The sequence below is a fragment of the Falco cherrug genome, chromosome 14 (genome assembly GCF_023634085.1).
Source record: "Falco cherrug isolate bFalChe1 chromosome 14, bFalChe1.pri, whole genome shotgun sequence".
NCBI lineage: Eukaryota > Metazoa > Chordata > Aves > Falconiformes > Falconidae > Falco > Falco cherrug.
In genome coordinates this window covers 2,169,697-2,194,878 of record NC_073710.1, presented here as the reverse complement: position 1 = coordinate 2,194,878, position 25,182 = coordinate 2,169,697, and the positions used below count along the sequence as shown (strand labels likewise).

General features: G+C 71.9%; 5 protein-coding genes across 6 annotated transcripts; 3 read left to right on the top strand and 2 right to left on the bottom strand.

Annotated features, from left to right (window-relative positions):
• The first annotated feature begins 194 nt into the window (after nt 1–194).
• BCAR1 (BCAR1 scaffold protein, Cas family member) lies at nt 195–7,155 on the top strand. 2 transcript variants are annotated; one of them, XM_055726907.1, is made up of 7 exons: nt 195–347; nt 1,276–1,980; nt 3,237–3,398; nt 3,626–3,730; nt 4,157–5,305; nt 5,505–5,594; nt 5,971–7,155. In XM_055726907.1, the coding sequence occupies exons 1-7, from the start codon at nt 336–338 to the stop codon at nt 6,484–6,486; spliced, it is 2,739 nt and encodes a 912-aa protein (XP_055582882.1). In that variant the 5' UTR covers nt 195–335; the 3' UTR covers nt 6,487–7,155. The 2 variants fall into 2 exon arrangements, with proteins under 2 accessions (XP_055582882.1, XP_027669061.2); XM_027813260.2 differs by lacking the exon at nt 195–347 and having other exon boundaries at nt 470–1,980.
• Nucleotides 7,156–7,379: 224 nt separating this feature from the next.
• LOC129737370 (probable D-lactate dehydrogenase, mitochondrial) lies at nt 7,380–11,709 on the bottom strand. The gene is made up of 11 exons (XM_055726908.1): nt 11,632–11,709; nt 11,374–11,486; nt 10,422–10,563; nt 10,205–10,346; nt 9,449–9,608; nt 9,184–9,383; nt 8,973–9,101; nt 8,134–8,261; nt 7,964–8,054; nt 7,779–7,890; nt 7,380–7,705 (listed from the first exon to the last, which is right to left on the bottom strand). Exons 1-11 carry the CDS (start codon nt 11,692–11,694, stop codon nt 7,540–7,542), a joined length of 1,446 nt encoding a protein of 481 aa, XP_055582883.1. The 5' UTR covers nt 11,695–11,709; the 3' UTR covers nt 7,380–7,539.
• Nucleotides 11,710–12,906: 1,197 nt separating this feature from the next.
• Nucleotides 12,907–15,483, bottom strand: LOC114018117 (chymotrypsinogen 2-like). The gene is made up of 7 exons (XM_055726780.1): nt 15,383–15,483; nt 15,159–15,262; nt 14,963–15,042; nt 14,772–14,850; nt 13,777–13,957; nt 13,176–13,309; nt 12,907–13,094 (listed from the first exon to the last, which is right to left on the bottom strand). Exons 1-7 carry the CDS (start codon nt 15,450–15,452, stop codon nt 12,933–12,935), a joined length of 810 nt encoding a protein of 269 aa, XP_055582755.1. The 5' UTR covers nt 15,453–15,483; the 3' UTR covers nt 12,907–12,932.
• A 1,366-nt stretch (nt 15,484–16,849) lies between these two features.
• On the top strand, nt 16,850–19,425 carry LOC114017911 (chymotrypsinogen 2-like). The gene is given in 7 exon segments (XM_055726789.1): nt 16,850–16,950; nt 17,071–17,174; nt 17,291–17,370; nt 17,483–17,561; nt 18,373–18,556; nt 19,023–19,156; nt 19,238–19,425. Coding segments are annotated over 7 exon segments (813 nt in total). The 5' UTR covers nt 16,850–16,880; the 3' UTR covers nt 19,400–19,425.
• A 1,159-nt stretch (nt 19,426–20,584) lies between these two features.
• On the top strand, nt 20,585–25,052 carry LOC129737332 (probable D-lactate dehydrogenase, mitochondrial). Its single transcript, XM_055726418.1, has 11 exons — nt 20,585–20,700; nt 20,847–20,959; nt 21,870–22,011; nt 22,087–22,228; nt 22,824–22,983; nt 23,049–23,248; nt 23,331–23,459; nt 24,171–24,298; nt 24,378–24,468; nt 24,542–24,653; nt 24,727–25,052. The coding sequence occupies exons 1-11, from the start codon at nt 20,638–20,640 to the stop codon at nt 24,890–24,892; spliced, it is 1,446 nt and encodes a 481-aa protein (XP_055582393.1). The 5' UTR covers nt 20,585–20,637; the 3' UTR covers nt 24,893–25,052.
• Nucleotides 25,053–25,182: the final 130 nt, after the last annotated feature.

The window sequence follows — 25,182 nt, the reverse complement described above, 5'->3', positions numbered from 1 at the left end:
CACACCTGTTACGTGCCCGCTCCCCTCCGCGCCCCGGGGATGGCCCCGCCCCGGCCCCGCCCTCCCCGACCCCACCCCCGGCGGGCGGGCGCGGCCAATGGGGCAGGCGCAGGCGGCGGGGCGGGCGGGGCCAGCGGGGCGGGCGCGGCCAATGGGGCGGGGGCGGGGGCGGGCGCGGGCGGCGGGCGGGCGGGGCCGGGCCCGGGCGGGCACCGCGCTATAATGATCCCTACGGCGCCGCCGCCGCCAGCGCGCCGCCCGCCCGCCCCGCCGCCCCCGGCCCGGCCCCGGCCCCCGGCCGAGCGGCGCTAGGGCCGGAGCGGCCCCGCGGGAAGATGAACTACCTGGTGAGCGGGGCGCGGCCTGGGGGAGCGGGGCTGCTGCGGGGGCCCCCCGGGCAGGACGTGGGGCCGGCGGTAACGGCGGGGGGCCCGCGGCGTGCAGGAGGGGGCGCGGAGGGGGAGGAGGAAGGCCGCAGCCCGCAGCCCGCCCCGTGGCAGCGCCCCCCGGCTCCGGGGCGGCCGGGCCCCCTCGGGTGACCTTGGCCCAGCCCCGCCGTAGAGGCACCGGTGGGGCCTTGTCCCGGCTCCCCCCTGCCCGCGGGCGGCGGCGCTGCGGGAGCCGTGGGCAGACCCCGGCGGGGCCGCAGGCCTCGGCCTCCCTGCCGGCCCCGGGAGCCGCAGCACCGGGCAGCCGCGGGCAGCCGGAGCCCCCCCCACCCGGCCGGCGAAGGGCGGCAGAGCCGGCGGGTCCGTCCCTCGTCCCGGGCAGCGGCGGGAGCCCGGGGCCGGCGGCGGCCTGTCCTGCCGCCATGGCACCGGTCAGCGGCGGCCGGGCCCGAGTGTCCGGCAGGTGCCTCCGCGCCACGGCCCGGGCGGGATGTGGGGGCACAGCCCGTGTCCGCCGGGGGAGCGGCCGCGCCGCGGGCCGGAGGGGGCCGGTCCCGCAGCGGCTGGCGTGGCGGTGGCCGCGGCGGTGGCCAGGGCTCGGGCTGACTCACCGCCCTGGCACTTCCTCCCCGGCGGCGGCGGGAAGGGGCGGGAGAGGCGGAGGAGGCCCCCGGCACCGGGGAGGCGGAAGGGCCCGGCCCCTTCCCAGCACCACCTCGGGAAGGATGGGTTGAGCTCCGGCGGGGCAGGCGGAGCGGCTGGAGCGGGGCGATCCAGCCGGCGGGACCCGCTCGCACAGCCCCGCGGGGCTCCGGGGGCGGCCGGGATGACCCCCCGGCGGCCGGCGGGGTCCGGCTCACCGCCCCGCCGCGGGGCTCTCCTGCAGAACGTGCTGGCCAAGGCGCTGTACGACAACGTGGCCGAGTCCCCGGACGAGCTCTCCTTCCGCAAGGGCGACATCATGACGGTGCTGGAGCGCAACACGCAGGGGCTGGACGGCTGGTGGCTCTGCTCGCTCCACGGCCGGCAGGGCATCGTCCCCGGGAACCGCCTCAAGATCCTGGTGGGGATGTACGACAAGAAGCAGCAGCAGCAGCCGCAGCAGCAGCAGCAAGCACCTGGCCCGGTGCAGGGGCAGGCACCGCCGCAGGCACCGCTGCCCCAGCCGGCCCTGCCTTACCACCACCAAGGGGGCTTCACCTCGCTGTCACCCGCCTCCCAGTACACCCCCATGCACCCTGCTTATGCCCCCCAAGGGGACAACGTCTACCTGATGCCGGTCCCCAGCAAGGGACAGCAGGGTCTTTACCCGGGCTCGGCACCCACCGGACAGTTCCCGCCTGCCCCGGCTAAGCAGCCCCCCGCCTACCCGAAGCAGACGCCTCCCCACGCCTTCCCCAGCTTGGGCCAGGAGATCTACCAGGTGCCCCCATCCCTGGGCCAAGTGGCAGAGGCGTACCCCGCGGGCTCTGCCAGCCCCCCCCAGGATGTCTACCAGGTTCCTTCCTCAGCTGGTCAGGCTCAGGACATCTACCAGGTGCCCCCGTCGTTGGACATGAGGAGCTGGGAAGGGCACAAGCCCCAGGGGAAGGTAGGACAAGGGGACTGGAGGGGTGGCGGTGTAGTTACGGGGTGCTCTGCAGTCCATGGTGGTGAGTGGGTGGCAGGACTGCAGGGCTCGTGCTTACCACCCAGCACTGTCTCTTTGAGCGGGCAGCCTTGCGCCCGTCATGGGGCGCGTGGGCATCCTTCCCTGCACCGCCGGCAGGAGCGGCTGTGCCGGCACAGATCCCTGCTGTGGCTGAGGTGCCCTGGTTGGCATGGGCTACTGGGCTTGGGGCTGGTACAGTGTTCGGCGTTTGGGTCTTCTTGGTCCCTCACGTGGGTTCTGCCGGTGTCACCAAGGGCATGGCAGCCATGTCTGGGACAGGCGTGGGGTTCTGGTAACCCCAGAGCTGCTTGGAGGTGCCCCTTGGCCAGATCCTGCAGCTATGGAGGTACCTGTGGTACCTGGCACAGTGCTGTGATGTTTCCTTCCTCCTGGGAGCGTGGGCAGGGGCAGGCAGCCAGTGCCAGCGTGTCCCGGCCATGCCAGGGAGCCTGCCAGCACTTGCCGGTTGCATTTACTGGTGAGGCAAGGGTGAGCCAGCAGCCTAACGGCTACGTCCCGGACACTGGGCTCCTTCTGGCTCTGCCCCTTCCCTGGCACGTCATGCCAGGGAAGGGAAGCGAGGTGCTTTCTGCATCGTGTGTTCTGGGAAGACTACCCTGACTCATGCTTCTGGGATGCAGCTGGTGAAAGGGGGCACTACCAAATCCTGGCCAGGGCACAGGGAGCATCCTAAAAGGGAGGAGCAGTCTGGCACTTTTGCCAGTTTCTCAGCCCTTCTTGTCCATGGCACTGGCTGGGCAGGGTGCCATGACTCTCTGGGTTTGGTTATTTGCTGCTCTTGTGTCCCCGTGGTATGGCAAGGTGGGCACCGAGCTGCGGGCAGGGAGCTGCGGGTGTTGGCAGATCCCTGCCCGCAGCTCGGTGCCCAAATCGGCCATTCCCTTCTGCACGCCGCGGCCCTGCCGGCTGGGCTTTGTCTCTCGCAGAGGCTCGCCGCTATAAATAACCGGTGATATCATTCCCGTTCCCCGGCGTTGCTGCGAGAATCGTGCACGCCCGGCTGGGGAGCGCCCTCCCGTGGGCACCGGTTTGCCCGGTGCCAGACGGTCTGGTACGGGATCTGGCACCCATCATCTCTCCAGCCCCATCGCTGGGTTTTGGGGAGGGTGATGCGGGGTGGGGGGCAGGCTGGGGATGCTTGGCGGTGCCCACCTCGTCCCTTTCCCTCTCGCCAGGTGCTGGTGCCCACCCGCGTGGGACAAGTGTACGTCTATGACTCCCCCAAGGGTGAGCAGGATGAGTACGATTTCCCTCGCCACCTCCTCTCTGCGGGCTCCCAGGAGATCTATGATGTGCCACCTGTCCGAGGGGGGGGCCCGAGCCAGTTCAGCCAGGAGGTGAGGCTGGGCAGGGGGTGTGGGGAAGGGTCTCTGGCTCCCATCTCCCAGCACGGGAGATGCTCTGGCACAGCCTGATTTTCAGACCTGGGCAAATTACACCCAAAGCTGGGCACGTTATGGGCCTTGGGGCTGCTTCTGGCACCTCCACCCTTCCTGGCTGCACCTTGGGAGAACATGGGTGTCCACACCATCCCTGACACACCACCCTGTGTCCCCCCATTCAGGTCTATGACACCCCCCCCATGGCAGTGAAGGGTCCCAATGGACAGGACCCAGGGCAGGAGATCTACGACGTGCCCCCCAGCGTGGAGAAGAACCTTCACCAAACTGTAAGTGCTGCTGAGACCATATGAGACAGACACATTTTTACAGTGAGAACAATCTTTCACTGGAACAGCCAGGGATGTGGTGGCATCTCTGGCACTGGAGGCTTTCAGGGTGCCGGGGGACAGGGTGCTGGATGACCTTATCTAGGGGATGAGGTTGGACCAGTGATTTTTCAAGGTTCCTCCCAACCTGGGCTGATGGCGGATTTGTGATTCCTGCCCCAGACGGGATGCAGGAGGCCAGGAGTGCAGGGGCAGGGCTGTGCCAGCCTCCCTGGGGTGCACGGCTCCATCCTGGTGCTCACCCAGCGCTGTCTTGCTTTCCTGGTGCTGGTGCTTATGTGCACTGCAGCACAGTGCAGCCCGTCCACGCGTGACCCAGGCTGGCTCTTCCAGCAGCGCTGACAGTGTCTGCCGCTGCCCTTGCAGGTGTACGATGTCCCCCCCTCGGTGAGCAAGGACGTGCCGGATGGCCCGGCGCGGGAGGAGACCTACGACGTGCCCCCTGCCTTCACCAAGCAGAAAGGCTTCGACCCCTCCCGCCACCCGCTGATCCTGGCCCAGCAGGAGCCCTACTTGCCGGAGGATGTCTATGATGTGCCGCCGGCAGCCGGGAAAGGTGCCCCTGAACCGCCGCTCTCCCACGAGATCTACGATGTGCCCCCCAGCCTCAAGAAGCTGGGGGGGCCAGCCTTCCCCTCCCAGGAGGTCTACGACGTGCCCCGGGACCTGCACGCCCCCAGCAAGTGCTCCCTGGACGTGGAGGGCGAGTACATCTATGATGTCCCACCGCAAGTGGACCGTGAGGCCAAGGGCACCGACACCAAGCGCCTCTCTGCCTCCAGCACGGGCAGCACCCGTAGCAACATCTCCACATCCTCGCTGGACGTGGTGCCTGTGAAGGAGCCAGCCAAGGGAGCCGGCAAGGAGTTCTCCCTGGACTTGGATGCCGCCATGGAGACGCTGGCCAAGCTCCAGCATGGTGTCGGCGGCGCCGTCTCCTACCTCATGTCCTTCATCAGCGCCAACTGGCGCAGCCCCGAGCACATGGAGGCCAATGCTGCCAGCATCCGCGGGGCAGCCGAGGGTGTCCGGACAGCCCTCCGGGACCTACTAGAGTTTGCCCGGGGAGCGGTGGGCAATGCTGCCCAGGCCTCTGACCGCTCCCTCTACACCAAGCTCAGCAAGCAGCTGCAGAAGATGGAGGAGGTCTACCAGGCCCTGGCACGGCACGGCCAAGCGCTGGATGCTTGCCACTGGGCCCCGAGCGCCCTGGCCAGTGGCAAGCCAGGCACGGATGACTTGGAGCACTTCGTCATGCACTCGCGCGGCGTCCCCGATGACACCAAGCAGTTGGCCTCCTTCCTGCATGGGAATGCCTCCCTCCTCTTCAAACGGACAAAGCCGGCAGCGGAGAGCGGTGGCCACGGGCCCCCTCACCCCTCCGACAAGGCCAGCAGCATCCAGTCCCGGCCCCTGCCCTCCCCGCCCAAGTTGCTGGCCCAGGAGTCGCCTGACGGGCCCTACGAGAACAGCGAGAGTGGCTGGATGGAGGATTACGACTATGTTCATCTCCAGGTGGGCAGGGGAAGGGGGGCTGCTCCCCGGCACAGGGGGATTGGGCAGCTCTGGTGTGGTGCTTCTGTCACCCGCATCTCACTTTTACCCTCTGACTTGAGGACTGTGGGGACCAGGGGTGTCCCAGGGCAGGCGGGGGCTTCCTCCCTGCAAGGCTGGTGTCACTGACCCCCGTGTCATGCCCCTTCCTTCCCTGCAGGGCAAGGAGGAGTTTGAGAAGACCCAGAAGGAGCTGCTGGAGAAAGGCAACATCATCCGGCAGAGCAAGGACCAGCTGGAGCACCAGCAGGTAACAGGGGCAGGGTGGGCAGGTGCTGCTGGGCACAGCTCTTGGGGCAGGGGGGGCCTTGGGTCCGGCTGCCCTTGTACCCCCCGTCCCGCCACCGGTCTGCACCACGGCCCCCTCCTGCGTGGCTGTCCCCGCAGTGGGTTCTGGCTCGCCCCTCTCCAGTGGCACAGTACTGGCACGGGAGGCACTGGCACCTTGCTCCTGGTGGGGAGCCTGGCACGGCTGTCCTGGGGCTGGCACTGTCCAGTGCTGTTTTCCCTGGGGCACAGCTGTCATCCAGGGCTGGTGGCCATGGCCACCAGTGCTGGTGGCTCCAGGGAGGGGCGCAGGCGTTGTCTTGGTGGCCGTCCTGCCTCACGCCCTGTCCCTCCCACAGCTGAAGCAGTTTGAGCGGCTAGAGCAGGAGGTGACACGTCCCATCGACAACGACCTGTCCAACTGGAGCCCCCCCCAGCACTTTGGCCCAGCACGGGGCGGTGGGGCCTTGTGTCCTGCCGACCGCCAGCTCCTCCTCTTCTACCTGGAGCAGTGTGAGGCCAACCTCACCACGCTCACCAATGCTGTCGACGCCTTCTTCACCGCCATCAGCACCAACCAGCCCCCCAAGATCTTTGTGGCCCACAGCAAGTTCGTCATTCTCAGTGCCCACAAGCTTGTCTTCATCGGAGACACGCTGTCCCGCCAGGCCAAGGCCCAGGACGTCCAGCACAAGGCGATGCACTACAGCAACCTCCTCTGCGAGATGCTTAAGGAGATCGTGGTGACCACCAAGGCGGCCGCCCTCCACTACCCTTCTCCTGCGGCCTCTCAGGACATGGTGGAGCGTGTCAAGGACCTTGCCAACAGCACGCAGCAGTTCAGGATGGTGCTGGGCCAGCTGGCAGCCATGTGACGGCCCTGGGCTGCCGTCATCTCCGCACAGCCCCCACCCTGTACCCAGACACCCATCGCCCTCCACGAGAGCCCTCTCGTCTCGGTGTAAGCAGACATGTACATAGAGACTCCTACGCGCACTGGGGGCCTGGGGCTCTGCTGGTAGAGGGGTTGAGGGGCTGCAGCCATTGTCCCCCTTCCTCTTCCTCCCTCTGGCCAGAGGCCAGACTTGGTTTTGGAGCCGTACCTGTAACAAAGCGAAGCTGGGCGGCAGGTTTGTGCCTGCTCCCTCCCCGCTGTCCTCTCTCCGTAAAAAAACCTGCTGTTCCTGGTGGCCTGGAGGCCACAGGGCCGTGTCCCCGGTGAATCAAGACTGCGATGGGCCTGGCAACTGGGGGCGATGCTGCGGCTGCCCTGCTGCTGGGGGGACTCCAGCCCAGTTTCTGGCAGCCAGCAGGGTGTAATGGTGTGGAAGCCACCCCTCCTGGTGGGACAGTGGGGCAGGGATGGGTTGTACCTTCACCCCGTGCTCTGGGGGCTGTGCATAAGTGTCCCCAGGGTGGGGGCTAAGGTGTGACAAGGGGGCTGGGCCAGGAGGGATCTAACCTGTACGTTCTCAAGTCTTGGGTTTTGCTACCGTACCAGCTGTAACTGAAATGCAAACCAAAATTGGTGCCTTTTAAACACAGGGGAAGCTTCCACTGGTTCCCGGAGTTGCAGCCCCCCAAAACGCAGCCCCCTGCCCCTTGCCCGGCAGCATAAAGACTTGCCTAGAACACACTGCAGGCCCCCCCATCTACTGGGTATCTGTGTGAACCTGCCACGGGGAGGGAAACCCTGAGGAGGGGCTGAGGGAGCCTGTCCCTGTTCCCTCCCCACCCACCCAAAAAAGACATCATGGCGCATGGTAACTTTGGTGCAGAAGGGTTTTTATTGGGGGTGCCCAACCCCCAGGAGGGGGGATGAGAGGATTTGGGGGAACAGGACAGGGGGCAGGGCAGGGCAGCAAGCCCAGCCCAGCCACAACCCTGGGGGCTGTGGCCCCTGGCCCGCCTGGGTGCCGCTGCCCCCCTCAGAGCACCTTGCCGGGGTTCATGAGGTTGTGGGGGTCCAGCGCAGCCTTGATGCGGCGCAGGGTGTCCAGCCCCTCCGGGCCCAGCTCCTCCCACAGCAGCGCCCGCTTGCCCAGCCCCACGCCGTGCTCCCCGGTGCAGGTGCCCCCCGCCGCCAGCGCCCGCCTGCGGGACGGGGCCGTCAGAGCACAGGGACACCCCCCGGTGCCCACGGCCCCCCGCGGCGCCCCCGGCCCACCTGCCCAGGCGCTGGGCGAAGGCGTGGACGCGCTGCGCCTCGGCCGGGTCCCGGGCGTCGAAGACGAGGAGGCAGTGGAAGTTGCCGTCGCCCACGTGTCCCACCATGGGGCCTGCGGGGCCGCGGGTCAGGCGGGGAGCGGTGCGGAGCGTGGCAGCCCCCAGCCCACCCCCTGCCCCGCTGACCGGTGAGGCCGGAGTCCCGCAGGTCCCGCTGGGTCTCCACCACCACGTCGGGCAGGCGCGAGATGGGCACGCAGACGTCCGTGGAGTAGCCCTGGGCCGGGCAGGGCAGAGCCGTGGCACATGTGGCTCCGCGGGGCGCTGCCGCCGTCGCCCCCGTGCCTGGCCCTCACCTGGCAGCCGGGCCGCAGCGCCAGGGCGGCGTACCAGGCGCTGTGCCGCATGGCCCACAGCCGCCCACGCTCCTCCGGCTCCTCCGACCAGGCCGGCACAGAGCCGCCGTTCAGCCGCACCATCTCCTCTGCCGGGGCCGGGACCCTGCCACGGGGCACGACGGGACCCCCCGCACCCCTGGCCCTCGCCCCAGCACCCCCAGAGCCCGCCCGCCCCGCAACCCTGGCACCGGCACCAGGCACCCGCCCGTACCCCTGGGACAGCCCCCGTTCCCTCTCCCTGGGCGCTCATCCGGCCCCCCCGGGACAGCCCCGGGTCCCCGGCCCCCCAGCAGACCCCCAGCCCACGCACCCACCCCTCACCCTGGTGACTTCCCAGGTACCACCCTGGGCACCCACCCCTGGTGTGTGTCCCTGTCCCCAGACCTGGGTGCCCGGCCCTCCCCCAGGGCACACTGGTCCCCCATCCCCGGCCAGACGCACCCGCCCACACCCACAGGACCCGTGGACCCCGGCCCCCCAGACCCACGCTCTGGGCACCCGTCCCTTGCCCTGGGGACACCAAGGACCAACAACCCCCGCTGCTGGGCACCCGCGCCTTGCCCCAGGCACCCTGGTCACCCTGCCCCAGGCCCTGCACACCTGTCACTGACGCCAGAGGCGTGGCGTGGCCCCCCAGCACTGTCCTGCTCCCCGTGACGCCGCTGGGCCCCCTGACCCTGGGCGCCCATCCCTTCTCTGTGGGTGCCCACCACGGCCCCCACACCCAAGCACCCGTCCCCAGCACTCGTCCCCCACACCGCCCCAAGCCCCCAGCCACAGCCCGGTGCCATCCCTACCCGCCTGCCGCTGCTGCTCCGCCAGGCCCTGCCGGGAGCCATGGAGCTCCAGGAGGAGCGTGGGTGCCACCGGCAGCCCCGTCCCGCTGTAGCGGCCGCAGGCATCTGCCATCACCTCGTCCAGGAATTCTGGGCGGGAGGCGGCGGCGCTGAGCCCGGCCACCACCACCGGCACCCGGAGCCCCGGCCCCGCGCCAGCCCCGGCACCCACCGATGCGCGCCACGGGCACGGCGGCCTGCAGCACCTGCACCGTGCAGGCCACGGCCGCCCGCACGCTGGGGAAGGTGGCGACGGTGGCGGCGACGGCCTCGGGCAGGGGGTGCAGGCGCAGCGTGGCCTGCGTCAGGAAGCCCAGGGTGCCCTCGGAGCCCACGAAGAGGGACGTCAGGTCGTAGCCGGCCGCGCGCTTCCTGCACGAGCCTGGTGAGCAGGCGCCGGCGCGGACCCCCCCAGCCCGGCTGGCCCCAGCGCCCACCTGGCCTGGCGCCCGGCGCCTGCGGTGTGCAGCAGGCGCCCGTCCGGCAGCACCACGCGCAGGTTGAGCACGTTGGGCCGCATGGTGCCGTAGCGCACCGCGTTCGTGCCCGAGGCGCCTGTGGCCGCCATGCCGCACAGCGAGGCATCCGCCCCTGGGTCTGCGGGGGGACGGGGACAGGGACATGTGATGGGGCCCCGTGAGCCCCCGTGCTGCCCCCGGTCAGCACCCGCGACCCCGGCCCCACCACACCCCCTGTCCATTGCGGAGACCACGGCACCTCAGTGGGGCCCCACAGCACCCCCGGGACCACGGCACACCTGCGGGCAGCTGCAGCACCTCTGGGACAACAGCATCCCCGGTGCCACGGGAATCCCAGCACAGCGTGGACCACGGCCACCCCAGCTCCATGGGCACCCTTTGACACCCCTGGAACCACGGCACAACCCCTCCAGTACCACGGCGACCCCAGCACCCCACGGGGACCGCCGCGCCCCTGGCACCCCAGCCCCATGGGCTCCCCAGCAACCCCGGGGACCACGGCACACCCATGGGCACCCTCAGGGGCCCTGGGACCACGACACCCCCACGCCCCTGGGGACGCCCCGCACTCTTGCGGACGCAGCGCCCCCAGCCCCACGGGCACCCCAGTCCCTCCAGCACTCCCAGCGCCACCCGCCCTAACCGCTGTCCCCAGCACCCCTAGGCCTGCCCCCCGGCCCCGCGCCCGCGGCCGCGCCCCGCTGCCCACGGTACCGACGGGGAACCAGAGCCCGGTGCCGCGCAGGCGGCTGTTGAGGGCCTTGCGGGTGACGCCGGGCTCCACCACCACCGAGAAGTCCTCGAGGCTCAGCTCCGCCACGGCGTCCATGCGGCTCAGGTCGAAGCAGACGCCGCCCTGGCGGGGGGCACCGCAGGGGCTGGGCACGGCCGGGCACGCCGGGCCCGGGGGGCGGGGGGCCGGGGCACGTACCTGCACGGCGTTGACGCCGCCCTCCAGGCCGGTGCCGGTGCCGAAGGGCACCATGGGCACGCGGCAGCGGTAGCAGAGCGCCGCCAGCTCCTGCACCTGCCCCACCGCCCGGGGCCACACCACCGCGTCCGGGGGCGCGCAGCTGGGGGGCACGGCGGGCACGGGTCTGCCCGGGAGCGGCACCGGGAGGGACCCTGCCCCGAGAGACCCTGCCCCGAGAGACCCTGCCCCGGGAGGGACCCTGCCCCGGGGGAGACCCTGCCCCGGGGGAGACCCGGCACCGGGAGGGACCCTGCCCCGAGAGACCCTGCCCCGGGAGGGACCCTGCCCCGAGAGACCCTGCCCCGGGGGAGACCCGGCCCCGGGAGGGACCCTGCCCCGAGAGACCCTGCCCCGGGGGAGACCCTGCCCCGGGGGAGACCCGGCACCGGGGGAGACCCAGCCCCGAGAGACCCTGCCCCGGGGGAGACCCGGCACCGGGAGGGACCCTGCCCCGGGGGAGACCCAGCCCCGAGAGACCCTGCCCCGGGGGAGACCCAGCCCCGAGAGACCCTGCCCCGGGGGAGACCCGGCCCCGGGAGGGACCCTGCCCCGGGGGAGACCCGGCCCCGGGAGGGACCCTGCCCCGAGAGACCCTGCCCCGGGGGAGACCCTGCCCCGGGAGGGACCCTGCCCCGGGGGAGACCCGGCACCGGGAGGGACCCTGCCCCGGGGGAGACCCGGCACCGGGAGGGACCCTGCCCCGGGGGAGACGCTGCCCCTGCCCCGGGACCCTGCCCTGCCCGGCCTGGCCCTGTGCAGACCCCTCCCCTGCTCAGACCCGGCCTCTCCCCATGCTGGTTCCCCTCCTCTGCCCAGACCCTTCCCCTGCCCGGACCCCTCCCCTCCCCCACCCCTCCTCTGCCCGGACCCCTCCCCTCCCCAGCGCCCCCAGCCCAGCCCCGGCACCCACGCGTGCATGGACTCGTCGTGGCCGTGCTGCTCGCGCACCGCCAGGGCCGTGGAGACGTTGGGGGCCCCGACCACCGCCCGCAGGGCCGCCACGAAGTCGGGGGGCAGCGGGCGCTGGGGGGGGGCGAGGGCCCCGTCAGGGCGGGGGCGGGGGCGGGGGGTCCGACCGGGAGGACCCTCACCCACAGGCGGGGCCGCGGCGGGTACCCCACACCCCGGACCCCCGCGCCCCCCGGCACCCCCGCGCCCCCCGCCCCACCTTGGAGCAGCAGCCCCGGCGCCACAGCGCCGCCCCCAGCCCCAGCCCCCGCCGCAGGGCCATGCTGGGCACGGGCACGGGCACGGGCACGGACGGGACCGGGCGGGACCTGCCCCCCCGCCGCCGCCCGCCCCCTCCCGCCGCCGCCGCCGCCTTAAGGTGGCTCCGGCCGCGGCCCCGGGGCTGCGCCCAGCGCCCCCCCCGCCGGGCACTGTGCCCCCGGCCCCGGCCCCCCCGGCCCCCCCGGCCCGCGCCGGGAAGGGGTCACCCGCGCCCCCCGGCCCCGTGTCCCCGTGGGAGCCACGTGCTCCCAGCCCGGCCCCGTGTCCCCGCGCCCGGTGTCCCCGCGCCCGCCCAGGGGGCCCCACAGCCGGCCGGGGTCGCTGCCCCCATGGGGCCGCATGGCCCCGCGCCCCCAGCCCTCCCGGCCAGCCGTCCCCACGCACAGCCAGGAGTCCCCACGCCCCCTGGCCATCTGTCCCCATGCCCGGCCAGGGGTCCCTGCCCAGACAGGTGTCCCCCATGCCCAGCCACGTGTCCCCCCCCCATATGCATCTGTCCCCGTGTCCAGACTGGTGTCCCCTCCCTGCCGGGTGTCCCCACATCCATCTGTCCCCATACCCAGCCAGGTGTCCCTGCCCATCCAGATGTCTCCGTGGCCATCTGTCCCCATGCACAGCCAGGTTTCCTCAAGAGCTAGGTGTCCCCCTGTCCCCATGACTGCTCAGGTGTCCCCGCCCAGCCAGGTGGCCCCATATCCAGCTGTACCCATAAGGGGCCAGCTGTCCCCATGCCTGCCCGCCCATCTGTGCCCACTCCTGGCCTGGTATCAACACCCAGACAGGTGTCCCCAGATCCAGCTGTCCCCATGCCCAGACAGGGGCCTCCACCCAGCCAGGTGTCCCCATACGCGTCTGTCCCCGTGCCCGGACAGGTGTCTCCCAGGCCACCTTTCCCTGTGCCCAGCCACGTGTCCCCTTGTCCCTCTGTTCCCATGCCCAGCCACGTGTCCCCGTAGGCACTGATCCCCATGCCCGGTCTGGTGTCCCTGACCAGCTAGGTGTCCCCATATACGTCTACACCCACGCCTGCCCAGCCAGCTGTCCCCATGCCCACCTGTCCCCATGCCCAGCCAGATGTCCACACCCAGCCAGGCGTCCCCATGCCCAGACAAGTGTCGCCAAGCCTCCCGCATGCCCCTGCCCACAGCCACCTGTCCCCCGGCTGCCCCGCACACCTCCCGCCCACCCCGCTGTGGCACAAGGACGCAGCACGGTGGGTGGCAGCGTTTATTGCCAGCCTCAGTTGGCCTGCAGGATGGAGTCGATCCAGCTGCGCAGCTTGGTGACGCGGGCGTAGACGCCGGGCACGTTGGGGTCGCAGGTGCTGCTGCCCCAGGAGACGATGCCCACCAGGTTCCAGACACCGTCCTTCTGGCACACCAGCGGGCCCCCGGAGTCGCCCTGCGGGCAGCGGGTGAGCGCAGGGGCTGGGGAGGGGGGCGCGGGGGGCACAGGGGGCACAGGGGGGCTGGGAGCACCTACCATGCAGGAGGAGGCACCGTCAGCACCGGCGCACACCATCACGTCGGCGATGCGGAACCCCCAGTACTGCTTGCACTGCGCGTTGGTGAGCAGGGGCAGGGCCACCTGCTGCAGCACCGCCGGCGTCTGCGAGGCTGCGGGCGAGCGGGGCGGCATCAGTGCCAGCACCGCGGCCGGGACTGGGACCAGGACAGGGAGGGGTATAGGGAGAGGGATGTGCGCAGGCATGAGGATGAGGACGAGGACGAGGACGAGGACGAAGACAAGGACGAGGACGAGGATGGGGACGGGGACGAGGATGGGGACGGGGATGGGGATGGGGATGGGGATGGGGAGGGAGAGGAGGGCAGGAGCGGTTGTGGGTTGGAACTTAGGGGTGGGGATGGGGATGAGGACAGAGATGGGGATGGGGGGAAGGATGGGTACAAGGATGGGGCTGGGGATGGGGAAGGGGACAGGGGTGAGGATGGGGCTGGGCCTGAGGCTGAGCATGGGGATGAGGACAGCGATGGGGCTGGGGAAGGGTACGGGGATGAGGAAGGGGCCAGGGAGGAAGGCAAGGATGGGGCTGAGGCTGCGCGGGGGCAGGAAAGCGCAGTACCGTTGGGGTCAGTGAGCCCCCAGCCCGTGGTGACACAGGTCATGCCCCCCGGGAAGTCATCAGTGGCCTGGGGCAGGCAGACGGGGGACACGCGGGCTGACATCCGCGCCGGAGTGGCCAGTTTGATCAGGGTGATGTCGTCACGGATGGTCAGCATGTTGAACTTGGGGTTCTTGAAGACCTGGAGCAGGCAGCACCGCTCCCAGCGCCTGCCTGCACCCTTGGCCAGGGCGCTGGGCACCGGGGGCTCCCTGGGGACCAACAGGGACCCCGGGGGCCCGCAGGGAACCCAGAGAATGGCCCTGTGGGTCCTGGGATGATGGGGTCTCTGGGCTGCAGACCCAGCCCCTGGGGCACAGGGCAGCAGGGACATGGTGGGGACTCACAGGGACCGCAGGGAGCAGAGCCCAGGTCCTGGGCTGATGGGGACACAGGGAGCAGACCCCAGCCCCTGGGGCACTGGGCCGTGGGGACGCCCCAGGGACACCAACAGGGACTCAGGGGCACCATGAGATGGGGCAGACGCCAACTCCCTGGCCAAGGCGTGCCCAGGGAGCAGGGGACAAGCCCCAGCACTGGTGGGTGCCAGGGAGCAGGGCCAAGCACTGGTCTCAGGAAGACGGGGCCACCAACGCGCCTGTGGCCCACCCGGGGCTGCTGCTGGCCGGGACCTCGGGGCTGCTCAGGGCCCCTCAGGGCAGCCCCCAGCCCGCGGGCACTGGGGAGCAGGGACAGCCCAGGTCACATCACCTGTGGGGATGGATGAAGGGGACCCTGGGGGCCTGACCCCCATCCCTGGGGGGTCCTGCGAGTGCGGGTCCCAACTCCAGGCATGAGGGGGAGCAGGGACACCCCGGGGGACCCCAGCCCAGGAACGTGGGGCACCACAGACACCCCTGGGACCCTGACCCCCAGGACAAGGGGACCCGGACCCCCGGGGCTTCTCATGGTGGCCGTGGGACCCCGCAGGCACACGGCCCCCATGCCGGTGGTACCTTCTCGATGGTCAGCTTCTGCTCGTCAGGGGTGGTCACGTCCTGGTCGTATGCGCCCACCACCACGGTGTCGGTGGTCCTGGGCACGGGCAGGCGCTGAGCACCGGGCACAGCACAGGGACAGGGGGTTCCCTGGGGACCCGGTGCACCCACCCAGCCCCGGGGTGGCCGGCAGCAGAGCCAGCACCTACCTGACGCCGCAGTGGGCAGCGGTGACCACCCAGTTCTCGCTGATCAGAGACCCGCCGCAGAAGTGGAAGCCGTTGTAGCGCTGGCGGGCAGAGCTGCGTCAGCACCCGGCACCGCCGGCACCGCCGCCGGGGTGCTCTGTGCCCGGCCCCCACCCCAGCACCCACCCTGGCCCCCCTTGGGCGCCCAGACACTCACCTGGAGGGACACCTGCCACGGCCAGGACCCTGGCACCGCCGGCTCCCCGTTGACGATGCGGTTGTAGCCGCGGATGACGGGAGTGATGGCGGGCACGCCACAGCCTGCGGGGCACAGGCAGCCGTGGGATGGGGGCTCCAGCCCCCCCGCCCCCGCGCCCCCCCAGTGCCACCGCCCCCCCCAAGCCCCTCGCCCGCCCTGCCGAGCCCCGCAGCCCCACGCACTCTCCACGGAAAGGGTGGCACGGGCAGAGCCCGCCAGCGCCAGGCAGCTCAGCAGCCACAGCAAAGCCATCGTCACTCGTGGGGACAGACCCTGCCTGGGGCTCGGCGCCTCTTATACGCGCTGCTGGGCACGGCCCCGCTGCCGGCCTTCACACCACGGCCCCGGGAGGTAGCGTGGCACCGGGCAAGTGCCAGGACGGGGCCTGGGAGCGTGGCACCTGGAGCCAGTGGCCTTGGCTGGGGCTGTGGGACAGCACTGGTGGCAGCTGAGTGCTGGCTTCGACATGCTCCTTGGGCTGGTGCTTGGCCAGCTGTCACCAAGTCATGGGGTGGCCAGGGTTGGAAGGGACCTTGGAGTTCACCTGGTCCAACCCCAGCAGGGCTACCCAGGGACTGTTGCCAGGTGGCTTCTGAGTAGTCCATGGATGGAGACTCCACAGCTGCCCTGATCCACCTGTGGCTGCTGGCACAGCGCCAGCCTGGCACCATGGCCGTCGCTCAACTCCTGGCCTGGCCACAGGGGGAACTGTGACCCCATGCCGCAGCTGGGCAGCGCTTGGTAGAGCTCTGTAGCCCAAACCCTGGTGCTGGTGGCTGTGACAGTGCTTGGTCACCCCACAGTGAAAATATGTCTCCTGATGGTCAGAGGAAACCTCCTGCATGTCAGATTGTCACCCTGTCTCTGGCCCTGGCACTGGGCGCCAGAGGAAAGAGCCGAGCTCTGTCCCATTGCACCTTCCCTCTTGCCGTCAGAGATGGTCATGTCCCTTCCACACCTCACTGGACTCTGTCCAGTATGTCCCTGTCTTTCTTGTACTGGGGAGCTCAGCAGCAGACCCAGCACTCCAGGGGTGGCTTCCCCCTCCCCAGTGCTGACCTTGGGGCAGGCACCCTCCCTTGACCTGCTGGCTGTGCTCTGCCTGCCGCGGCCATGGCTGCCGCTCACCGTGGCTGGCACTAGGCAGCCCGTGTGCCACCAGCACCAGGGTTTGGGCTACAGAGCTCTACCAAGCGCTGCCCAGCTGCGGCATGGGGTCACAGTTCCCCCTGTGGCCAGGCCAGGAGTTGAGCGACGGCCATGGTGCCAGGCTGGCGCTGTGCCAGCAGCCACAGGTGGATCAGGGCAGCTGTGGAGTCTCCATCCATGGAGCTACTCAGAAGCCACCTGGCAACAGTCCCTGGGTAGCCCTGCTGGGGTTGGACCAGGTGAACTCCAAGGTCCCTTCCAACCCTGGCCACCCCATGACTTGGTGACAGCTGGCCAAGCACCAGCCCAAGGAGCATGTCGAAGCCAGCACTCAGCTGCCACCAGTGCTGTCCCACAGCCCCAGCCAAGGCCACTGGCTCCAGGTGCCACGCTCCCAGGCCCCGTCCTGGCACTTGCCCGGTGCCACGCTACCTCCCGGGGCTGTGGTGTGAAGGCCGGCAGCGGGGCCGTGCCCAGCAGCGCGTATAAGAGGCGCCGAGCCCCAGGCAGGGTCTGTCCCCACGAGTGACGATGGCTTTGCTGTGGCTGCTGAGCTGCCTGGCGCTGGCGGGCTCTGCCCGTGCCACCCTTTCCGTGGAGAGTGCGTGGGGCTGCGGGGCTCGGCAGGGCGGGCGAGGGGCTTGGGGGGGCGGTGGCACTGGGGGGGGCGCGGGGGCGGGGGGGCTGGAGCCCCCATCCCACGGCTGCCTGTGCCCCGCAGGCTGTGGCGTGCCCGCCATCACTCCCGTCATCCGCGGCTACAACCGCATCGTCAACGGGGAGCCGGCGGTGCCAGGGTCCTGGCCGTGGCAGGTGTCCCTCCAGGTGAGTGTCTGGGCGCCCAAGGGGGGCCAGGGTGGGTGCTGGGGTGGGGGCCGGGCACAGAGCACCCCGGCGGCGGTGCCGGCGGTGCCGGGTGCTGACGCAGCTCTGCCCGCCAGCGCTACAACGGCTTCCACTTCTGCGGCGGGTCTCTGATCAGCGAGAACTGGGTGGTCACCGCTGCCCACTGCGGCGTCAGGTAGGTGCTGGCTCTGCTGCCGGCCACCCCGGGGCTGGGTGGGTGCACCGGGTCCCCAGGGAACCCCCTGTCCCTGTGCTGTGCCCGGTGCTCAGCGCCTGCCCGTGCCCAGGACCACCGACACCGTGGTGGTGGGCGCATACGACCAGGACGTGACCACCCCTGACGAGCAGAAGCTGACCATCGAGAAGGTACCACCGGCATGGGGGCCGTGTGCCTGCGGGGTCCCACGGCCACCATGAGAAGCCCCGGGGGTCCGGGTCCCCTTGTCCTGGGGGTCAGGGTCCCAGGGGTGTCTGTGGTGCCCCACGTTCCTGGGCTGGGGTCCCCCGGGGTGTCCCTGCTCCCCCTCATGCCTGGAGTTGGGACCGCACTCGCAGGACCCCCCAGGGATGGGGGTCAGGCCCCCAGGGTCCCCTTCATCCATCCCCACAGGTGATGTGACCTGGGCTGTCCCTGCTCCCCAGTGCCCGCGGGCTGGGGGCTGCCCTGAGGGGCCCTGAGCAGCCCCGAGGTCCCGGCCAGCAGCAGCCCCGGGTGGGCCACAGGCGCGTTGGTGGCCCCGTCTTCCTGAGACCAGTGCTTGGCCCTGCTCCCTGGCACCCACCAGTGCTGGGGCTTGTCCCCTGCTCCCTGGGCACGCCTTGGCCAGGGAGTTGGCGTCTGCCCCATCTCATGGTGCCCCTGAGTCCCTGTTGGTGTCCCTGGGGCGTCCCCACGGCCCAGTGCCCCAGGGGCTGGGGTCTGCTCCCTGTGTCCCCATCAGCCCAGGACCTGGGCTCTGCTCCCTGCGGTCCCTGTGAGTCCCCACCATGTCCCTGCTGCCCTGTGCCCCAGGGGCTGGGTCTGCAGCCCAGAGACCCCATCATCCCAGGACCCACAGGGCCATTCCTGGGTTCCTGCGGGCCCCCGGGGTCCCTGTTGGTCCCCAGGGAGCCCCCGGTGCCCAGCGCCCTGGCCAAGGGTGCAGGCAGGCGCTGGGAGCGGTGCTGCCTGCTCCAGGTCTTCAAGAACCCCAAGTTCAACATGCTGACCATCCGTGACGACATCACCCTGATCAAACTGGCCACTCCGGCGCGGATGTCAGCCCGCGTGTCCCCCGTCTGCCCTGCCCCCCAGGCCCACTGATGACTTCCCGGGGGCATGACCTGTGTCACCACGGGCTGGGGGCTCACTGACCCCAACGGTACTGCGCTTTCCTGCCCCCGCGCAGCCTCAGCCCCATCCTTGCCTTCCTCCCTGGCCCCTTCCTCATCCCCGTACCCTTCCCCAGCCCCATCGCTGTCCTCATCCCCATGCTCAGCCTCAGGCCCAGCCCCATCCTCACCCCCTGTCCCCTTCCCCATCCCCAGCCCCATCCTTGTACCCATCCTTCCCCCCATCCCCATCTCTGTCCTCATCCCCATCCCACCCCTAAGTTCCAACCCACAACCGCTCCTGCCCTCCTCTCCCTCCCCATCCCCATCCCCATCCCATCCCCGTCCCCATCCTCGTCCCCGTCCCCATCCTCGTCCTCGTCCTTGTCTTCGTCCTCGTCCTCGTCCTCGTCCTCATCCTCATGCCTGCGCACATCCCTCTCCCTATACCCCTCCCTGTCCTGGTCCCAGTCCCGGCCGCGGTGCTGGCACTGATGCCGCCCCGCTCGCCCGCAGCCTCGCAGACGCCGGCGGTGCTGCAGCAGGTGGCCCTGCCCCTGCTCACCAACGCGCAGTGCAAGCAGTACTGGGGGTTCCGCATCGCCGACGTGATGGTGTGCGCCGGTGCTGACGGTGCCTCCTCCTGCATGGTAGGTGCTCCCAGCCCCCCTGTGCCCCCTGTGCCCCCCGCGCCCCCCTCCCCAGCCCCTGCGCTCACCCGCTGCCCGCAGGGCGACTCCGGGGGCCCGCTGGTGTGCCAGAAGGACGGTGTCTGGAACCTGGTGGGCATCGTCTCCTGGGGCAGCAGCACCTGCGACCCCAACGTGCCCGGCGTCTACGCCCGCGTCACCAAGCTGCGCAGCTGGATCGACTCCATCCTGCAGGCCAACTGAGGCTGGCAATAAACGCTGCCACCCACCGTGCTGCGTCCTTGTGCCACAGCGGGGTGGGCGGGAGGTGTGCGGGGCAGCCGGGGGACAGGTGGCTGTGGGCAGGGGCATGCGGGAGGCTTGGCGACACTTGTCTGGGCATGGGGACGCCTGGCTGGGTGTGGACATCTGGCTGGGCATGGGGACAGGTGGGCATGGGGACAGCTGGCTGGGCAGGCGTGGGTGTAGACGTATATGGGGACACCTAGCTGGTCAGGGACACCAGACCAGGCACGGGGATCAGTGCCTACGGGGACACGTGGCTGGGCATGGAACAGAGGGACAAGGGGACACGTGGCTGGGCACAGGGAAAGGTGGCCTGGGAGACACCTGTCCGGGCACGGGGACAGACGCGTATGGGGACACCTGGCTGGGTGGAGGCCCCTGTCTGGGCATGGGGACAGCTGGATCTGGGGACACCTGTCTGGGTGTTGATACCAGGCCAGGAGTGGGCACAGAAGGGCGGGCAGGCATGGGGACAGCTGGCCCCTTATGGGTACAGCTGGATATGGGGCCACCTGGCTGGGCGGGGACACCTGAGCAGTCATGGGGACAGGGGGACACCTAGCTCTTGAGGCAACCTGGCTGTGCATGGGGACAAGATGGCCACGGAGACATCTGGATGGGCAGGGACACCTGGCTGGGTATGGGGACAGATGGATGTGGGGACACCTGGCAGGGAGGGGACACCAGTCTGGACACGGGGACAGATGCATATGGGGGGGGACACGTGGCTGGGCATGGGGGACACCTGTCTGGGCAGGGACCCCTGGCCGGGCATGGGGACAGATGGCCAGGGGGCGTGGGGACTCCTGGCTGTGCGTGGGGACGGCTGGCCGGGAGGGCTGGGGGCGCGGGGCCATGCGGCCCCATGGGGGCAGCGACCCCGGCCGGCTGTGGGGCCCCCTGGGCGGGCGCGGGGACACCGGGCGCGGGGACACGGGGCCGGGCTGGGAGCACGTGGCTCCCACGGGGACACGGGGCCGGGGGGCGCGGGTGACCCCTTCCCGGCGCGGGCCGGGGGGGCCGGGGGGGCCGGGGCCGGGGGCACAGTGCCCGGCGGGGGGGGGCGCTGGGCGCAGCCCCGGGGCCGCGGCCGGAGCCACCTTAAGGCGGCGGCGGCGGCGGGAGGGGGCGGGCGGCGGCGGGGGGGCAGGTCCCGCCCGGTCCCGTCCGTGCCCGTGCCCGTGCCCGTGCCCAGCATGGCCCTGCGGCGGGGGCTGGGGCTGGGGGCGGCGCTGTGGCGCCGGGGCTGCTGCTCCAAGGTGGGGCGGGGGGCGCGGGGGTGCCGGGGGGCGCGGGGGTCCGGGGTGTGGGGTACCCGCCGCGGCCCCGCCTGTGGGTGAGGGTCCTCCCGGTCGGACCCCCCGCCCCCGCCCCCGCCCTGACGGGGCCCTCGCCCCCCCCCCAGCGCCCGCTGCCCCCCGACTTCGTGGCGGCCCTGCGGGCGGTGGTCGGGGCCCCCAACGTCTCCACGGCCCTGGCGGTGCGCGAGCAGCACGGCCACGACGAGTCCATGCACGCGTGGGTGCCGGGGCTGGGCTGGGGGCGCTGGGGAGGGGAGGGGTCCGGGCAGAGGAGGGGTGGGGGAGGGGAGGGGTCCGGGCAGGGGAAGGGTCTGGGCAGAGGAGGGGAACCAGCATGGGGAGAGGCCGGGTCTGAGCAGGGGAGGGGTCTGCACAGGGCCAGGCCGGGCAGGGCAGGGTCCCGGGGCAGGGGCAGCGTCTCCCCCGGGGCAGGGTCCCTCCCGGTGCCGGGTCTCCCCCGGGGCAGGGTCCCTCCCGGTGCCGGGTCTCCCCCGGGGCAGGGTCCCTCCCGGGGCAGGGTCTCCCCCGGGGCAGGGTCTCTCGGGGCAGGGTCCCTCCCGGGGCCGGGTCTCCCCCGGGGCAGGGTCCCTCCCGGGGCCGGGTCTCCCCCGGGGCAGGGTCCCTCCCGGGGCCGGGTCTCCCCCGGGGCAGGGTCTCTCGGGGCTGGGTCTCCCCCGGGGCAGGGTCTCTCGGGGCTGGGTCTCCCCCGGGGCAGGGTCCCTCCCGGTGCCGGGTCTCCCCCGGGGCAGGGTCTCTCGGGGCTGGGTCTCCCCCGGTGCCGGGTCTCCCCCGGGGCAGGGTCCCTCCCGGGGCAGGGTCTCCCCCGGGGCAGGGTCTCTCGGGGCAGGGTCCCTCCCGGGGCCGGGTCTCCCCCGGGGCAGGGTCTCTCGGGGCAGGGTCCCTCCCGGTGCCGGGTCTCCCCCGGGGCAGGGTCTCTCGGGGCAGGGTCCCTCCCGGGGCAGGGTCTCTCGGGGCAGGGTCCCTCCCGGTGCCGGGTCTCCCCCGGGGCAGGGTCTCCCCCGGGGCAGGGTCCCTCCCGGGGCAGGGTCTCTCGGGGCAGGGTCTCTCGGGGCAGGGTCCCTCCCGGTGCCGCTCCCGGGCAGACCCGTGCCCGCCGTGCCCCCCAGCTGCGCGCCCCCGGACGCGGTGGTGTGGCCCCGGGCGGTGGGGCAGGTGCAGGAGCTGGCGGCGCTCTGCTACCGCTGCCGCGTGCCCATGGTGCCCTTCGGCACCGGCACCGGCCTGGAGGGCGGCGTCAACGCCGTGCAGGTACGTGCCCCGGCCCCCCGCCCCCCGGGCCCGGCGTGCCCGGCCGTGCCCAGCCCCTGCGGTGCCCCCCGCCAGGGCGGCGTCTGCTTCGACCTGAGCCGCATGGACGCCGTGGCGGAGCTGAGCCTCGAGGACTTCTCGGTGGTGGTGGAGCCCGGCGTCACCCGCAAGGCCCTCAACAGCCGCCTGCGCGGCACCGGGCTCTGGTTCCCCGTCGGTACCGTGGGCAGCGGGGCGCGGCCGCGGGCGCGGGGCCGGGGGGCAGGCCTAGGGGTGCTGGGGACAGCGGTAGGGCGGGTGGCGCTGGGAGTGCTGGAGGGACTGGGGTGCCCGTGGGGCTGGGGGCGCTGCGTCCGCAAGAGTGCGGGGCGTCCCCAGGGGCGTGGGGGTGTCGTGGTCCCAGGGCCCCTGAGGGTGCCCATGGGTGTGCCGTGGTCCCCGGGGTTGCTGGGGAGCCCATGGGGCTGGGGTGCCAGGGGCGCGGCGGTCCCCGTGGGGTGCTGGGGTCGCCGTGGTACTGGAGGGGTTGTGCCGTGGTTCCAGGGGTGTCAAAGGGTGCCCATGGAGCTGGGGTGGCCGTGGTCCACGCTGTGCTGGGATTCCCGTGGCACCGGGGATGCTGTTGTCCCAGAGGTGCTGCAGCTGCCCGCAGGTGTGCCGTGGTCCCGGGGGTGCTGTGGGGCCCCACTGAGGTGCCGTGGTCTCCGCAATGGACAGGGGGTGTGGTGGGGCCGGGGTCGCGGGTGCTGACCGGGGGCAGCACGGGGGCTCACGGGGCCCCATCACATGTCCCTGTCCCCGTCCCCCCGCAGACCCAGGGGCGGATGCCTCGCTGTGCGGCATGGCGGCCACAGGCGCCTCGGGCACGAACGCGGTGCGCTACGGCACCATGCGGCCCAACGTGCTCAACCTGCGCGTGGTGCTGCCGGACGGGCGCCTGCTGCACACCGCAGGCGCCGGGCGCCAGGCCAGGTGGGCGCTGGGGCCAGCCGGGCTGGGGGGGTCCGCGCCGGCGCCTGCTCACCAGGCTCGTGCAGGAAGCGCGCGGCCGGCTACGACCTGACGTCCCTCTTCGTGGGCTCCGAGGGCACCCTGGGCTTCCTGACGCAGGCCACGCTGCGCCTGCACCCCCTGCCCGAGGCCGTCGCCGCCACCGTCGCCACCTTCCCCAGCGTGCGGGCGGCCGTGGCCTGCACGGTGCAGGTGCTGCAGGCCGCCGTGCCCGTGGCGCGCATCGGTGGGTGCCGGGGCTGGCGCGGGGCCGGGGCTCCGGGTGCCGGTGGTGGTGGCCGGGCTCAGCGCCGCCGCCTCCCGCCCAGAATTCCTGGACGAGGTGATGGCAGATGCCTGCGGCCGCTACAGCGGGACGGGGCTGCCGGTGGCACCCACGCTCCTCCTGGAGCTCCATGGCTCCCGGCAGGGCCTGGCGGAGCAGCAGCGGCAGGCGGGTAGGGATGGCACCGGGCTGTGGCTGGGGGCTTGGGGCGGTGTGGGGGACGAGTGCTGGGGACGGGTGCTTGGGTGTGGGGGCCGTGGTGGGCACCCACAGAGAAGGGATGGGCGCCCAGGGTCAGGGGGCCCAGCGGCGTCACGGGGAGCAGGACAGTGCTGGGGGGCCACGCCACGCCTCTGGCGTCAGTGACAGGTGTGCAGGGCCTGGGGCAGGGTGACCAGGGTGCCTGGGGCAAGGCGCGGGTGCCCAGCAGCGGGGGTTGTTGGTCCTTGGTGTCCCCAGGGCAAGGGACGGGTGCCCAGAGCGTGGGTCTGGGGGGCCGGGGTCCACGGGTCCTGTGGGTGTGGGCGGGTGCGTCTGGCCGGGGATGGGGGACCAGTGTGCCCTGGGGGAGGGCCGGGCACCCAGGTCTGGGGACAGGGACACACACCAGGGGTGGGTGCCCAGGGTGGTACCTGGGAAGTCACCAGGGTGAGGGGTGGGTGCGTGGGCTGGGGGTCTGCTGGGGGGCCGGGGACCCGGGGCTGTCCCGGGGGGGCCGGATGAGCGCCCAGGGAGAGGGAACGGGGGCTGTCCCAGGGGTACGGGCGGGTGCCTGGTGCCGGTGCCAGGGTTGCGGGGCGGGCGGGCTCTGGGGGTGCTGGGGCGAGGGCCAGGGGTGCGGGGGGTCCCGTCGTGCCCCGTGGCAGGGTCCCGGCCCCGGCAGAGGAGATGGTGCGGCTGAACGGCGGCTCTGTGCCGGCCTGGTCGGAGGAGCCGGAGGAGCGTGGGCGGCTGTGGGCCATGCGGCACAGCGCCTGGTACGCCGCCCTGGCGCTGCGGCCCGGCTGCCAGGTGAGGGCCGGGCACGGGGGCGACGGCGGCAGCGCCCCGCGGAGCCACATGTGCCACGGCTCTGCCCTGCCCGGCCCAGGGCTACTCCACGGACGTCTGCGTGCCCATCTCGCGCCTGCCCGACGTGGTGGTGGAGACCCAGCGGGACCTGCGGGACTCCGGCCTCACCGGTCAGCGGGGCAGGGGGTGGGCTGGGGGCTGCCACGCTCCGCACCGCTCCCCGCCTGACCCGCGGCCCCGCAGGCCCCATGGTGGGACACGTGGGCGACGGCAACTTCCACTGCCTCCTCGTCTTCGACGCCCGGGACCCGGCCGAGGCGCAGCGCGTCCACGCCTTCGCCCAGCGCCTGGGCAGGTGGGCCGGGGGCGCCGCGGGGGGCCGTGGGCACCGGGGGGTGTCCCTGTGCTCTGACGGCCCCGTCCCGCAGGCGGGCGCTGGCGGCGGGGGGCACCTGCACCGGGGAGCACGGCGTGGGGCTGGGCAAGCGGGCACTGCTGCGGGAGGAGCTGGGCCCGGAGGGGCTGGACACCCTGCGCCGCATCAAGGCTGCGCTGGACCCCCACAACCTCATGAACCCCGGCAAGGTGCTCTGAGGGGGGCAGCGGCACCCAGGCGGGCCAGGGGCCACAGCCCCCAGGGTTGTGGCTGGGCTGGGCTTGCTGCCCTGCCCTGCCCCCTGTCCTGTTCCCCCAAATCCTCTCATCCCCCCTCCTGGGGGTTGGGCACCCCCAATAAAAACCCTTCTGCACCAAAGTTACCATGCGCCATGATGTCTTTTTTGGGGGGACTGGCCACCCCAGTTCCTCTTTAGGGGGTCCATGTCCCGAGCAGTGCACACACAGACACCCACAGGCCAGGGGGACTGGGGGGTCCCACTTCAGCC

Bases quoted from the DNA above. Each gene is read 5' to 3' on its own strand.
- BCAR1 (XM_027813260.2), top strand. From the start codon at position 880: ATGTGGGGGCACAGCCCGTGTCCGCCGGGGGAGCGGCCGCGCCGCGGG. The intron at 3,399-3,625 runs GTGAGGCTGGGC...CCCCCCATTCAG, and splicing joins CGAGCCAGTTCAGCCAGGAG to GTCTATGACACCCCCCCCAT. The intron at 5,306-5,504 runs GTGGGCAGGGGA...CCTTCCCTGCAG, and splicing joins ACGACTATGTTCATCTCCAG to GGCAAGGAGGAGTTTGAGAA.
- LOC129737370 (XM_055726908.1), bottom strand. From the start codon at position 11,694: ATGGCCCTGCGGCGGGGGCTGGGGCTGGGGGCGGCGCTGTGGCGCCGG. The intron at 9,609-10,204 runs GTACCGTGGGCA...GTCCCCCCGCAG, and splicing joins CGGGCTCTGGTTCCCCGTCG to ACCCAGGGGCGGATGCCTCG. The intron at 8,055-8,133 runs GTGAGGGCCAGG...TGCCCGGCCCAG, and splicing joins CGCTGCGGCCCGGCTGCCAG to GGCTACTCCACGGACGTCTG.
- LOC129737332 (XM_055726418.1), top strand. From the start codon at position 20,638: ATGGCCCTGCGGCGGGGGCTGGGGCTGGGGGCGGCGCTGTGGCGCCGG. The intron at 23,460-24,170 runs GTAGGGATGGCA...CGGCCCCGGCAG, and splicing joins GGAGCAGCAGCGGCAGGCGG to AGGAGATGGTGCGGCTGAAC. The intron at 24,469-24,541 runs GTCAGCGGGGCA...GCGGCCCCGCAG, and splicing joins GCGGGACTCCGGCCTCACCG to GCCCCATGGTGGGACACGTG.
- LOC114018117 (XM_055726780.1), bottom strand. From the start codon at position 15,452: ATGGCTTTGCTGTGGCTGCTGAGCTGCCTGGCGCTGGCGGGCTCTGCC. The intron at 14,851-14,962 runs GTAGGTGCTGGC...GCCCGTGCCCAG, and splicing joins GCTGCCCACTGCGGCGTCAG to GACCACCGACACCGTGGTGG. The intron at 13,095-13,175 runs GTAGGTGCTCCC...CGCTGCCCGCAG, and splicing joins ACGGTGCCTCCTCCTGCATG to GGCGACTCCGGGGGCCCGCT.